The 14625-nt window shown below is 31.6% G+C and overlaps 1 protein-coding gene across 5 annotated transcripts in view; it reads left to right on the top strand.

The window, feature by feature from the left end:
• The window catches only part of LOC111635635 (actin-related protein 2), a 38666-nt gene extending 29409 nt beyond the window's left edge, over window positions 1-9257 (top strand). The window contains exons 6-9 of one of the 5 annotated variants that reach the window (XM_023380652.1): window positions 61-197; window positions 5057-5206; window positions 8324-8602; window positions 8668-9257. In XM_023380652.1, coding sequence (XP_023236420.1) covers window positions 61-197; window positions 5057-5206; window positions 8324-8602; window positions 8668-8838 — 737 coding nt within the window. In that variant the 3' untranslated portion in view covers window positions 8839-9257. The remainder of the gene's footprint in view (window positions 1-60; window positions 198-5056; window positions 5207-8323; window positions 8603-8667) is intronic. The other 4 variants (XM_023380653.1, XM_023380654.1, XM_023380656.1 and 1 more) reach the window with 4 other exon arrangements.
• The last annotated feature ends 5368 nt before the right edge of the window (window positions 9258-14625 follow it).

The following is a 14625-nucleotide window of genomic DNA, read 5'->3' as shown; positions in this document are numbered from 1 at the left end:
ACAATAATAAAAGAAATTGATAATATTTCATTAAATTGTATACATTTTTTTCTTTTGTAGGTTTATTAACTGGTGTAGTAGTTGATTCTGGTGATGGAGTTACTCATATCTGTCCTGTGTATGAAGGATATGCACTGTCTCACTTAACTCGAAGACTAGATATTGCCGGACGGGACATAACAAGATATTTAATAAAAGTATGGATTTCTCTCTTTTATAATATTTAACTTCATTAATTGACACATTCTGACCAGCCCTTTACATACTGAAAAAATCATTAAAAAGTGTTTTACTAACCTAAGAAGCTAGTTTCATGTTATTAAATATTTCTGTAACCAATTTTCTTCATTCTCAAATTCTTCAGTATGGTTCATATATCCTTTATCCTTCTTTTATAAATGAATAATGACTTATCACAGGATCTGATGCAGGGGATAGTTACCTCCATTGAGGGAAGAGCACTGAATCACTCAAAACAAGTTTGGCCATGGTGACAGACATGGCCTCATTCCATTGAGGAACATTTGGTGGCTGCAGTTAGGTTTATAAATAGGTGTGCTGATGAAACAGGTTAATGTTCAAAACATGATTTGGCAAAACATTTTCACTGAAAAATACTCTGCAGTAATTGGAAAAGCAAGCATTTTTAACAGTCTTCATGAAAGATCAGTTGCATAGTGATTGTTCATCAACAAAGTGTCAATCATGTCAAGCTGTTGCTGTGTCTATAGAAATGTTACCTCAGAAATCAACTTGTAAATGAGCTGTTGAATTGAGGATACCACAGTCAATGATGCAGCAACATAGAAAAAAGCATTCACAGTTGAAATCATATCACCTTGTTTTTGTGAATGAGTTGAACAATGGTATGGACAAATGATTCATGGCTCGTGGATTTCTGCTGCAAAGATTTTATTCTGAAATAGCTTGTGATAATGTTATTTTTACAGATGAATGTGCAATTTATCAAAGCTGTCATTCTCATGATTAATGTTTATGGCCAAGGACAGCCAATACTTTGCAATTAAATTGGAAAGAAAATCCTACTTGTGTTATGATTTTGGCTGGAATGACAGTCAATTTCATCATTGTTTGGCATTTTTTTTTTAATGGATCTTTGGATTCCATCATTCAAGATGCAAAAGCTTTACATCTGGCTTATGAGCACAGCATATAGAGAAAAGTGTTCTGGTATCATTGCTTTTCAACAGGATATTGCACCAACACATTTTGCCATCACTGTTTGAACACATCTGGATGAACAGTTTCCAAATCAATGGATTGATAATAGTTCTGATGCAGTTCAGGCTTTCCTCCCTTGGTAATTGAGAAGCCCAGATTTCATGATCTCTGACAATGTGTTGGAGGATTCGTCAGAGTGTCTGTCAGTGCATAGAGGTAGGCAATAATCAATGAACTGAATGTTGCTGAGGTAGAAGCATTTAATATGATGACCCATGAGATGTATTAAACAACTGAAAATTATATAGCTAGTTACAGTTTCATCTATTATAGACAGAACTGATCCACAATGGAGTTGGCTAGCCTAGCTAGGAGATGCAATATCAGATACCAGTTAATTATATATGATATATACATATTTGGATATACTTCAAATTATTTTTGTTACAAATATCTGTAGGATAAGCAAAGATTGCTGAGGTGGTCTCTGATGAGTGCCCTAGCAGTGATCTTGTATCATTTTGATACAAACAGATTTTGAAGGTAAGGTTAAACCTAATATCTTGGTTGCCTTGTCTAGATCTAACTCATGTTCCCTATTAATGGGTGAATGATACAATCCTTGATGAATTCTTGTTTACAATATAAAGATCCAATATTAAGAAGCCAAAAAAAAGGGCTATTTCTTTACAGTATTTCATAATGAACTGTTCTTGTTTTCTGCTGTGCAATTCTTGTAATTTTCTATTTTATCTTGAAGAATTTGAGGTAATTATATAGTTTCTTATCATCATCATCATGCATTTTCTTTTTTTAAGACACACATTTGATAGACATTTCCAAAACACAATTATTTGGTGCCGACCCATATGAAAAAAATGCTATAAACAAAATCTGATAGGACTATTTATCAACTCTGTATTGTTTGGGCCGCCATTGCTTAAGCTTGTTTTCTTTGTGGAGCAACTTGGTGGACAAAGGAAGTGTACAAAATGTCACATGAACCAACTTCAACATCTCAGTCATGTGACTACCTAGAAACATCACTCACATCAGCCATGTAACATTTCTCATATATTTCCCAAGAACTTTTTGGACTCCAAAGAGTCTGTGGACCAGTTTGATGAACATTGCATTTGTTATGTTTCCAGTAATACCATAACATCCTACAACAAAACTCACCAACTTAAGATTTGATAATGACAATTTATTTTTCATGTTTAACTCTGTAAATAACAGAATAAATTATCAAATTATTTTAAATTAAAATTGAGATTATATGCATATAATCCTAAATAAATAATTATAGATTTGTCATCTAAATTTACAAATATACGTGTTTTATATAAGTAACCTTTTTTTTAAAATTTGAACTGAAGTTATATAACAATAATATAGATACTGTATACAGTCGACCCCCCCTATAACACTGTTGATAATTTCATTTTATATGAATTTCATGTTGTACAAGTAACTTAGATTTTACAAATACGTGAGCCGTTCACAGCCCGGTACATACATTTGTAAAATCTAAGTGACTCGTACAACATGGAATTCATATAAAATGAAATTATCAACAGTGTTATAGGGGTCGACTGTATATAATATACAAACTTTTCTGTTTGGAAATAAAATGTTTCCTTTAAAATTAAAATGTTTTTTAATGAATTGTTTGTTAGTGAGTAGTAAAAATAATGAAAAGAAGTTAATGCTTTATCATCACTTTATCATTAAATATACAATTAATTTTGGGACTTTTATAATATGAAAGCACCAAATAATATCACAGAGAAATTCACTTATTAGTAAGATAAAACATGAGGCAGACTGTTCAGAGTTCAAAAAGTTCTCAAGAAATACATTAGAGACGTTTTGTGGCTGACATGAGCAACATTTCTAGGTAGTCACGTGACTGAGGATGTCAAAGTTGGTTCACATGACACATTCGTACACTGTCCACTGAGCTGCTTCAAGGTGAAAACAAGCTTAAGCAATGGTGGCCTAAATGGTGCAGAATCTATAAGTATTCCTAATGTCTATCAAATATGTGTCTTTTAAAAAGAAATTAAAAAGAAAATGGTAAGAAACTGTATAATAACTGAATTTGAAAGTTATAAAATCTGGATTCTTGAATAAGTTTTATTATGTGCATTAATTCATTACAAGCATATAGATATGTTTGACATTATAGGTTTTTATCTTGTGTTAAAAACATCTGAATAATAGATTTTTATTTCACAGATAATTTCATTAATTATTCAATAATCTAAACACAATTTGACTAATCTCATCATTATGAACAGTGATTACAGTCATTGTTTATCTGAATATCGTATTTACTTGCATATAAGACAATCTCGCATATATGACGAGGTGTGACTTTAAAGGTCAAAATAAAGAAAATTAGATTTATTAATATAATTCTAATTTTATTTTGTTTAATCACAAGTAAAATATCAAATGAACGTAAATGCACACATTGTCCCGCAAAAATTACTATCATTTTAAATCTTACGGAAAAATCTTGTAAAATCAACATAATTTATTCGTGTAAAGCTGGACAATTGGATCCTTTCTTGTCAGTTCTTAACAGTTGAACCCACTCTCCGTCGATTACATTTATGAGTTTCTCCGAATTCTGATTTCCGAATAATTATGTTTTCATGTGGGAATGGATTAAAACTTATATCAGGCTCCAATGTTATTTTGGAATTCAATTCAAAAGCTTTGCTTTTCCTATTGCTATTCACCTTTACTCCTGACTACACAATAATGATTAAAATGACCCAGATAAAACACTTTTGTTTTTAAACACCAGAGGGTGAGCATCCGGTAAAAAATGCAAATACACGGTTCAGAAAAAATTATTGCAAAAACAAAAATTCCTTTGCTTGCACGTATAGGACAATCTAGGTTTTTGAAACAGCGAAAAATGAATAAAAACCTCATCTTATGTGCAAGTGAATATGGTATATTTAATTTATTCAAAATAGTTTTTAAAAATCATACAATGTTAATGTGACCAGAGGGTTAGCACCTCTTTAGTGCGTCTGTTCGATGTCTCGGTTGACACGGAAGCCAAGACGGCGTGTTGATTTGGATTAGAACGTAGGTCACACGAGTGGCTTTGTATGCGGGTGATCGTTTTCTGGAAGGAGGACTGAGAATCAGCCCAACGGAAGTAAAGAACTTAGATACGAAAGTTAACAACTAAATATCCATTTATTTTCATATAACTTATGCATTCTCTCATTGGCGACAAAACAGAATTTAGACACGAGTCACTATGCCAGAGAGAGAGAGAGAGAGAGAACTCACAAGATACGCACGGGGATAAATACCTTGTAGAGGATCTTGGTTGCAATGTTCTGAGGGTAGAAGATCTTGTAGGAGATCTTAATCTGCTGCGAGCCGGTCGGACAGAAAAGAATGTTCTGGAGGACAGTTCTTATTCCAACAGTTCTGAGTGAAAAATAGGTATTATGGCTGTAGGCAAGGAGGTATCTGAAAATGAGGTATCCTAAGGAGCACGGGGTATCCATAAATTAGAACACAGGGAAAAGTGAGTGATCCAATTGAGGAACTGGCGATGACTGCTTAACTTTGCAGTTCCTTGCTATATTCAACTGATGAAATCGAGACAATAGGCCAGAAAATTATGAGAAAGCATTGCTTTTACTGCTGAGAACTTAACAAATGATTAACTCCCAGGTGTGAAAGTTGACAGTTATCTGACAAAATTTTATTTCAAAATGTTAATTTATTTACATAACTAAATCATAACATATGTAGTGCTGAGTATAATATTTATATATTTAAATGAAAAGTATTTTTATAAGAAATGTTATATTATTCTTATTACTTACATTTCCAGTTACTGTTATTGCGGGGTTATGCTTTCAACCATTCGGCGGATTTTGAAACAGTTCGTATGATCAAAGAGAAACTTTGTTACATCGGTTATAATATTGAACAAGAGCAAAAACTTGCTTTGGAGACAACGTTTTTGGTAGAGTCATACACTGTGAGTAATCTTTTAATTTTTAATGATAATATAATTGGTTCAATTTCATTTCTTATTAAATTTAGTAATTCCACAAATTTAATAATAATAATATGTTAAATAAACTTTAATTGTTCTAGGATTGCATTCATTGTTTTCAATGCCTGCAAATTGAGCTGAGCAAGATTTATGCTTAAATATGAAAGGTTACAAAAGTTGAATTTTCGTTAAGGCCAACTTATTTTTGCATTTCATTCCACAGCTGAAGATTATAGCATTACAAGTACTTAAGTCACTCTTCATAACAGTATAGAGGCATAGTATTGGTTTCTGTAATTGAATATCTCATTCCCAAACAAGTTCACTCTATTTTGTAAAGCTTTCAGGAGTGCAAAAAAACTGTAAGAACAAATGTAGTTATGTTTTGTGCTGTGCATTTGTAGGTTGTCATTCATGTTATGTAGGTCTCTGTTGATTGCAAATACACAATCTAAACTTTGTAGGGAGTACTGTTAGTGCAAAAGAAAAGTTTAATCTTAAACAGAACAAGTTAGGTCCATGGACAGGACTTGCTTTCAAATAGATAATAACTATACAAAAGAAAGTGGATAATGTTATTTCATCCCTTGGCAGCTTATTTATCATATAAACTTATTTTATTGCCCGTTTTTAAAATTTCCCTATATTCTAAATCAGCAGTTTCCAACTGTTTTTGACTTGCATACTTTGGCAGGTAGCCCATTTTCGCTAAGTTTTATTTTGTGTGTTCACCAAACAGTGGTGCCATGGTCACTTATACAGCACTATACAATTACATGTAATAAAGTTTTTTAAAATTGAAAAGCATTAGAGGAAGGACTCAGATAAGCACTCAATCCTGTTTCAAATAAAAATATAATTATATTTTTCTTTGAAACAGCATTGAGTGCTGTGATGTGTGATGCTGCCAAAAGCCTCAACACAGAATCCAAATATTGTTATAGTAAGTCCACCATCATTAATTTTTTAGTGTACCCCTAAAATACTAAGCATGCATCCCCAATTGGGAATTGCTGTTCTGTATCAAAGATTAACGTACAAATTATTTACATATTTGTATTGTTCTCTAATTTGTGTATATTTTGTACATTTGCATTATTTCCTAATTTAATAAATTCTTTCAATTATTAATGGAAATTAAATGAACTGAACTCATTTTACAAAGATCAATGTCTTTTTTTTCTATTTGATAGAGTAGCCTATAAGTGAATCATGTGTGGCTGAAATTCATTATCAGTACGTTGGACTGAACTTATTTTGGGAATGAGCTCTTCAGTTATAAAAAGAGTTTTAATTTAAAAAGTAACAAACTTTAAATTGTATTTAAATTTCATTGCACTGTCAAATTGTTAACTTGTAGAATTAAGACCAACTAATAATTGAAGCATAATACATCAGTTGGAAAGTTAATTGGCATTTTGAATTGTAATTGAGTCAAGCCTATTTTTTTTGGTGACTACACATTTAGTGTTTTTCAGATTTAATGATGTGTGTTTATTTATGCTTGTAAACAGAACTTGAACTACTGCACACACATTTTCTGAGCACACAAAATCCCAGCTCGGGTCTATTGCAGAGTTTTCCCAAATATTCCTCAAGAACATAACCCAAATGTAATTCCAAATAGCTTATTATATTCATTGACCCAACTTGATGTCGTGCCAAATTGTCACGATCGGTCAAGCATTTTCGGAGGCATTTATTTAAATTCAAGGAGATTTGAATGTAAAGAAACAAGCTTTGCTCCTTTGTCTCAATTAAAGATAAAAGTGCATCAATAGAAGCATGTTCAGTTTAAAATCAAATACATTTAGTGTATCTTATGAAATTAGGAAAAAGTAATTTTTTTCAACCTATCACGGTCAAACTAAGAATCTGTCTTAAAATGAACTATTTCTGTTCTTTTGAATTTGGCGGTAGCTTCAAGTTGTGTAGAAGGCCATAAATACACATGACATATTAAAGTAGTAACAGCAATATTTTTATAGATGGATGGCTAGAAAGAACAGAATGATTACTAGATCTAAATCAAATTTGCAAAAGACTTCAAAGACCAAATAGAAAGAGGTTTTTATGAAGAGGTCTAAACAGGCAGTGTTGTTATCAGTCTCCTCCTCAAGCAAAAATGTAATTGTGGGATAAAAAATTACTTCTCTCTCCACAAAAGAAAACAAATCATCTCCAAAACTATCCCAAGCTATTAGCGCGTCATCTTATATATAATGAGGGATATTTAATGGTAACAGAAAAACCAAAGACATGCTGCTCACCTGGTAGCAACTTTTGAAAGTAAAATTTTTAAACAAATAATTAAAGACAGTCTGCCCAAAAGGGGCCACCATTTATTTTTTGTGTTCCAGACTTCACATTCACGGTGACAGACCTTCCTTTATAGGCTACATGCCGCCAGAATTTAAAAAACAGTCCTTTAAAAAACACAATTACATCCAATTAAAAAAATCTTTGTATAACACCAGTTCCTTTTATAAAAAGATTTTTTTAATTGGATGTAATTGTGTTTTTTAAATTCTGGCAGCATGTAGCCTATAAAGGAAGGTCTGTCGCTGTGAATGTGAAGTCTGGAACACAAAAAATAAATGGTGGCCCCTTTTGGGCAGACTGTCTTTAATTATTTGTTTAATAATAATAATAATAATCTCCATTGGATGAAAAAAATTTGCAAAAGTAAAATTTTTTTTATCAATTTACTTTCAATGGCTTCAATAACATACACCAAAATGTCTTGTACATTCTTTTGATTTCATACTGCTATAAACAAGTGAACTTATTTTGTAGGCATCCTGTAAGTGCTATATCATATTTGTTATAATATGTTAAAATTCTTTAATATTTCAAACATAGATTAGTGCAACCAATTAACAGTTACTCCTGCATTGCATTATGAAATTATTCCAATGCTAAAATAAACAAACCAGTGCAATGAATTAACTGATTCAATTTACTGTAATGAAAATAAGATAAATTGAACAATTGTATATAACTAGCATTTCTGTGTTTAATTACATTGTTACTGATTTAATTTTTTATAGCTCGTACTGGTATGTATTTGTGTAATTCATATCAAATATTTACACATAGCTACCGGACGGCAGAGTGATCAAACTGGGAGGAGAGAGGTTCGAAGCCCCGGAAGCCCTGTTTCAACCCCACTTGATAAACGTAGAGGGACAAGGAATTGCCGAACTAGTATTTAATACAATCCAAGCAGCAGATATTGATATCAGGCCAGAATTATATAAGCATATCGTTCTATCCGGAGGATCTACCATGTATCCCGGTCTTCCCAGTCGTCTGGAAAGAGAAATTAAGCAGCTGTATCTGGAAAGAGTACTAAGAGGAGAAACGGAAAAATTAGCCGTAAGTGTAGTTTCGCCCGACGGTTAATCAAGTTTTAGTCCGCTTGACCGTTGCTTTCGTTTCAGAAATTTAAAATACGCATCGAGGATCCTCCCAGAAGAAAGGACATGGTGTTCATTGGCGGTTCGGTCCTTGCCGACGTCATGAGAGACAAAGAAAGTTTCTGGATGTCCAGGCAAGAGTATCAGGAGAAGGGCATGAAGGTTTTAGAGAAATTGGGCGTTAGGGCTACATAATGGGAAATTACTGTTTACCACCAGCATTTAGATCTCATTTTTTATAATGAAACATTAAATATTCAGCCACGGACATTACCGTGTTTATTATTCGATATCTGTTCGGTATATGTTTCCCAGTGCTACTTTTTTTTATTAGTTTTTTTTTTATATTCACATTTATGTTCACGTATAGATCTGATTTTTTTTCTATGTGTACCGGTGTTCTTTTTTTACGTGTAAGTAAAACGACCCATTTAACTTTTGTATAGCTGTGCCAATTGGAACTTGCAAGCTATTTTTTACAATAGTGCTTAAACTTTAACCATCTAATAATGTTAACATCTAAAAATTATTAGCAATAACTTATTTGTGCATATTTGGAAGTAAAGAATTTTTTAATTAATTGTTTCAGATTCAATTTATTTTTTCCAAATATTTTTAAGACTATAATTAAGAAAATATATACAAATTTGAGTAAATTATTAATCGATATTTGTTAATATGTAAAAAGAATAAGTATTGAAAAATGTCACACACAGCCAATCAGTAACAGAGTTTTATCTGTTCAACTTCATAATCGTAAGAACAGAAATTGGAAACTCTTTTGAAACCAAACAGATAAATCACAAAGTAATAACAATGACATTTTTGTTTTCTCAATGCTAAAGTTACTAAAAGATAACAGAAGTTATTTTTCTAAATGAAGTTTATCAACAAAAAGAGAATGAGTATTGTTGCATTATGAAAAATATTGTATCAAAATGTCAATATTAATCAGGAAAATGCCGTGAGAAAAGAAAAGAAAAAAAAACCTTTTCTGTCGATTTATTTACAGTTTTCCTTATTTTAACAGTTCATCATTTAACTTTAGTATCAAAGAAACGTAACTTTCCTGCTGTTTATGTATATAAACAAGGGAAAAATATTGTAATCGTGTCAAATTTGGCCTTCCGGGTTTTTTTTTGCAAACCTTCACGTTGAGACCTGAACCAAAAAGTCAAAAAGATTCAGCAACGAGTTGCTTAACTTTCCCGGCAACATTTAAAACTACGTGTGGTATCATCTGTTACGATATTCTGTTTAATTAAAAAACTATATTTTTAATTATTATAAAATGGCAAAAGGCTTAATTTTCAGAGTAGGGACTGGTTTTATAAAAAAACATTGTAAATGCCGATAACCGGTAAAATCGTCATTAAGACCGACCTCACTCGAGATATGACACACGAACCCCCTTTATCGACCCACCCCGTCGACCTTTAATTACCAAAATTTAACAGTATCGATGCCTCTAATAAACAAACCTACTTCCAAAATTTCAGAAATTTTCGACAAAAAGCACCGGAGTTATTAAACTTATAAGTTTAATAACTCCGTTAAAGTTTGGTGGTGGAACGTCGAGGGTTGAACTCGAATGAAAATTTTACTTGTTAGCATTTACAATTTATTATTTTTTACAAAACTCTTCCTACCAATTTTGTCATTTAATAAGTTTTTTACAACAAAAAGTCGTAACATACAACAACACACACAATTTTATTTACGCTTAATAATATAAAAGTTATTTCTTTAAAAAAATCTCATCAGCTACACAACTTGTTGCTGGATTCTTAGGCTCGTCTGACCGTCAATGTCAATACGCGAAACGTTTGTAATAAAAGTTTCGCGTATTGACATTGAGTAACACTTAACAGGTTTATAAAGTTCTAATTACTTTCCCGCAATAATTAAATGAGTATATAAAATCAACAGTCAAGTACAGTAGAGCGTCGTTTATCCGAAAACCGGTTATCCGAAAGCATTCCAGTGTGCAAATTTAAATTTTCGCTAGTCCTGTGGCGTTGCAATCTTCGGCTATTTCTCGGGCTACTCAAATATTTTACGTTTTTGATACTAAATTAACATCTGAAGTATATTTTTTTATTGTTTTTATATTTTTCAATATATTTATTTTGTTTGTACAAAATAAAAAAATAATTTTTAACGATACAATAGTCTTCGTTAGGCTTAACATCGACGAAAATTCGACGCGAAGCGACATGCAACGGAGAGAAATTTCAACATGCGATAAATTAATATATTTTTCGTACATGATTCGTTATCCGAAAAATAAGTTATCCGAACCACCCCAGTCCCCAATTGATTCGGATAAACGACGCTCTACTGTATATAATTTTATATATTCATATTACGGTGGTGATAATATATTGAAAGAAATTATTGGACTGAAATTTGAAAAAATTGTAGACCTATAAATTCCAACTGTCGTCCGTCCATCCGTCTTTCCTTAATCTCGAGAACGGAGTTAGAAACATTAGGGGCAGGAGGCCCTAATTCACTATATACGAACTTCCGATGCAAACTGGAAGTCACGTTATTTCAGTTCAGAAATTTTTCCCGAAAGGTGTTTGTTAGATGACCAGCACGACTCTCTTGTTAAATTAAAAGTATGATGTAGAGGGTAAGCCACTACTTATTTGAGGTGGAGATCATGTATTTTAAATTAATTAAAAATTACAGCCTGGCATTTCCGTCCGGATCCTGTCCCTCACCGCCTGGCCGAACTCCTAAGAGGCAACTATAATAATGCTTAAAGTAAAAAAAATGTTGTATAACCAAAATAATTTAAAATTAAAACGAAAATTTATATGACTACAAATCTTTTACAGAACATTATTATTCAAGAACATTCTTGGATTCTGTAATAAAAGTGAAGGTGCTCGTTACACTCAACAAAAACAAGTTATATTATTATTATATTCCTATAAATGTTAATACATATTACATTTATAATTTTTATCGTATCAATTATCTGTTAAATGGCCACAGATCTGAGAATCTTGCAACTCCAAGACCGGAGAGACCTGAAAATAAATTATTGAAGTTTATACCAATCTAGATCATATATAAAACTGAATATAAAGAACTTTTAAGATAATAATAATATATACTAGATGATTTATTTCATCAATGTAACGTTTATTCGTTTGATTGGACAATACGCTCATTTTTACACAAGACCGTGTTTTATATCGATTTACGTCACTCGGCATTTACAATAAACTATAGAAATGACGTCAGACTGACGCAAAGTACACACCCGTTATATAGTAACACATGAGTACACCTTTGTGTTGGACTAATTTTAAATGTAATCATTTCTATTATTTTAATTGTTCGAGTTTGTTTTGTTTAGAGAGAGAGAACGTGTTTGTCAAGGTTTTAATTAATGAATAATTTATTTTACGAACGAATAACGACTACTAACTTTGACCCCACATAATTCACGGATTAATGTAGCGGAAATAAATAGCAATAGTTAAAAATTCCTCGGAGGGCATAAATTTATATGTAAATTATCTGCAAATTTTATGCTTTATCCCACGGTCCAATATTCTTTCGAAAAGATTAGAGCTCAAAGTACAATGGTTATAATTTGAGCCAGCTGCTTCTGAGAAGTGTCTTTTCCTTTAATTAAATCTAGACTATAATCTATACAATTTACTGCGAAATTGGCAATATAAGTAGCAAAATTTAGTCTATTTTCCAGATTTTAAAGCACTTTATTCGGCATTTTTTTAAAGTACAGAATTCCTATTATTCTGCGAACACTACGAACCTCCTCCACTAACATCTTCTAAAAAACAAAATCTACGTTTGATAACCCATGAATTTTTTGGGGTTACCTTTTGGCCCGGAAAATAGAATAAAATAATAATTTTTCGATGTTTCGATTCACACGATTTAGCAACATACTGTGATCGCGTGAAGTTCAGCGATAAGTCACTTCCTGTTTACGGTAAGCAAACACGATGATTCGACGAAAGTATCTATTATTTCCGTCAATTTTAATTATAACAATGTTAATAGAAGGCTATCCTACCAACTACCATATGATAATAGTAAAGTTCAAAGAATATAATACTTTATTATATTCTTTGAACTTTACTATTATTATTTTCACCATCTATCAAAGAAAAATCACAGAACCTCCTCACTATATACACTGGTATTTATATAAACTACCATATAATATGTAACGATAACAGTATCAACTGCATTAATTAACATAAAAAAAGTCGACTCTTTAAACTGGCATTTGGTCAACGAATGAATAATACATGAATGCTTCTTCTAGGTCAAAACAGTGCAAAAAAACTAACCTTCCTATTGTATTCGTGAGAAGGACATCTCGAAATTTGTCACGACATAAATACCATTTGCGTGGATTCTATAATAATAACGATAATGATGGTAGCATTATGCATTGTTAAGTGACTCGGGTATGAGAAATTTGACTTACTTATGCTAGCCTAAATAATATTCTATATTAATATGTCAAACTTCTCATTTAATAGAAAGAATAGCGATCCGTAAACATTCAAATATTTCTATTAAATTAGTTTGAAACANAGTTTCCACATGAAAAATAATACATGCGATTCTATATGTCAGTATTTAAAAAAAAGTAACTTTAAACCATTCCTTTCACTTGAAAGAATGTCAGCAACTACATAATTTTTTTACTCAATATTTTATAAAGGTAAATTTATTATTATTATTATTATTATTTTTTTTAATCATAAAAAAAACACAGCTTATTCTTATTACCTGTAAGACGAAAAAGAATTTAGCTGTAATTTCAAGGTTATAATATTTTTCAATATATTTATTTTGTTTGTACAAAATAAAAAAATAATTTTTAACGATACAATAGTCTTCGTTAGGCTTAACATCGACGAAAATTCGACGCGAAGCGACATGCAACGGAGAGAAATTTCAACATGCGATAAATTAATATATTTTTCGTACATGATTCGTTATCCGAAAAATAAGTTATCCGAACCACCCCAGTCCCCAATTGATTCGGATAAACGACGCTCTACTGTATATAATTTTATATATTCATATTACGGTGGTGATAATATATTGAAAGAAATTATTGGACTGAAATTTGAAAAAATTGTAGACCTATAAATTCCAACTGTCGTCCGTCCATCCGTCTTTCCTTAATCTCGAGAACGGAGTTAGAAACATTAGGGGCAGGAGGCCCTAATTCACTATATACGAACTTCCGATGCAAACTGGAAGTCACGTTATTTCAGTTCAGAAATTTTTCCCGAAAGGTGTTTGTTAGATGACCAGCACGACTCTCTTGTTAAATTAAAAGTATGATGTAGAGGGTAAGCCACTACTTATTTGAGGTGGAGATCATGTATTTTAAATTAATTAAAAATTACAGCCTGGCATTTCCGTCCGGATCCTGTCCCTCACCGCCTGGCCGAACTCCTAAGAGGCAACTATAATAATGCTTAAAGTAAAAAAAATGTTGTATAACCAAAATAATTTAAAATTAAAACGAAAATTTATATGACTACAAATCTTTTACAGAACATTATTATTCAAGAACATTCTTGGATTCTGTAATAAAAGTGAAGGTGCTCGTTACACTCAACAAAAACAAGTTATATTATTATTATATTCCTATAAATGTTAATACATATTACATTTATAATTTTTATCGTATCAATTATCTGTTAAATGGCCACAGATCTGAGAATCTTGCAACTCCAAGTAAATATTCAGCCACGGACATTACCGTGTTTATTATTCGATATCTGTTCGGTATATGTTTCCCAGTGCTACGTTTTTTAATAAGTTTTTTTTTTATATTCACATTTATGTTCACATATAGATCTGATTTTTTTTCTATGTGTACCGGTGTTCTTTTTTTACGTGTAAGTAAAACGACCCATTTAACTTTTGTATAGCTGTGCCAATTGGAACTTGCAAGCTATTTTTTAC

This window comes from Centruroides sculpturatus, unplaced genomic scaffold (genome assembly GCF_000671375.1).
Source record: "Centruroides sculpturatus isolate CEXI.00-Female unplaced genomic scaffold, Cexi_2.0 scaffold1025, whole genome shotgun sequence".
Lineage (NCBI taxonomy): Eukaryota > Metazoa > Arthropoda > Arachnida > Scorpiones > Buthidae > Centruroides > Centruroides sculpturatus.
The sequence above is the reverse complement of the archived record's forward strand: the minus strand, read 5'-3'. Positions and strand labels throughout refer to the sequence as shown.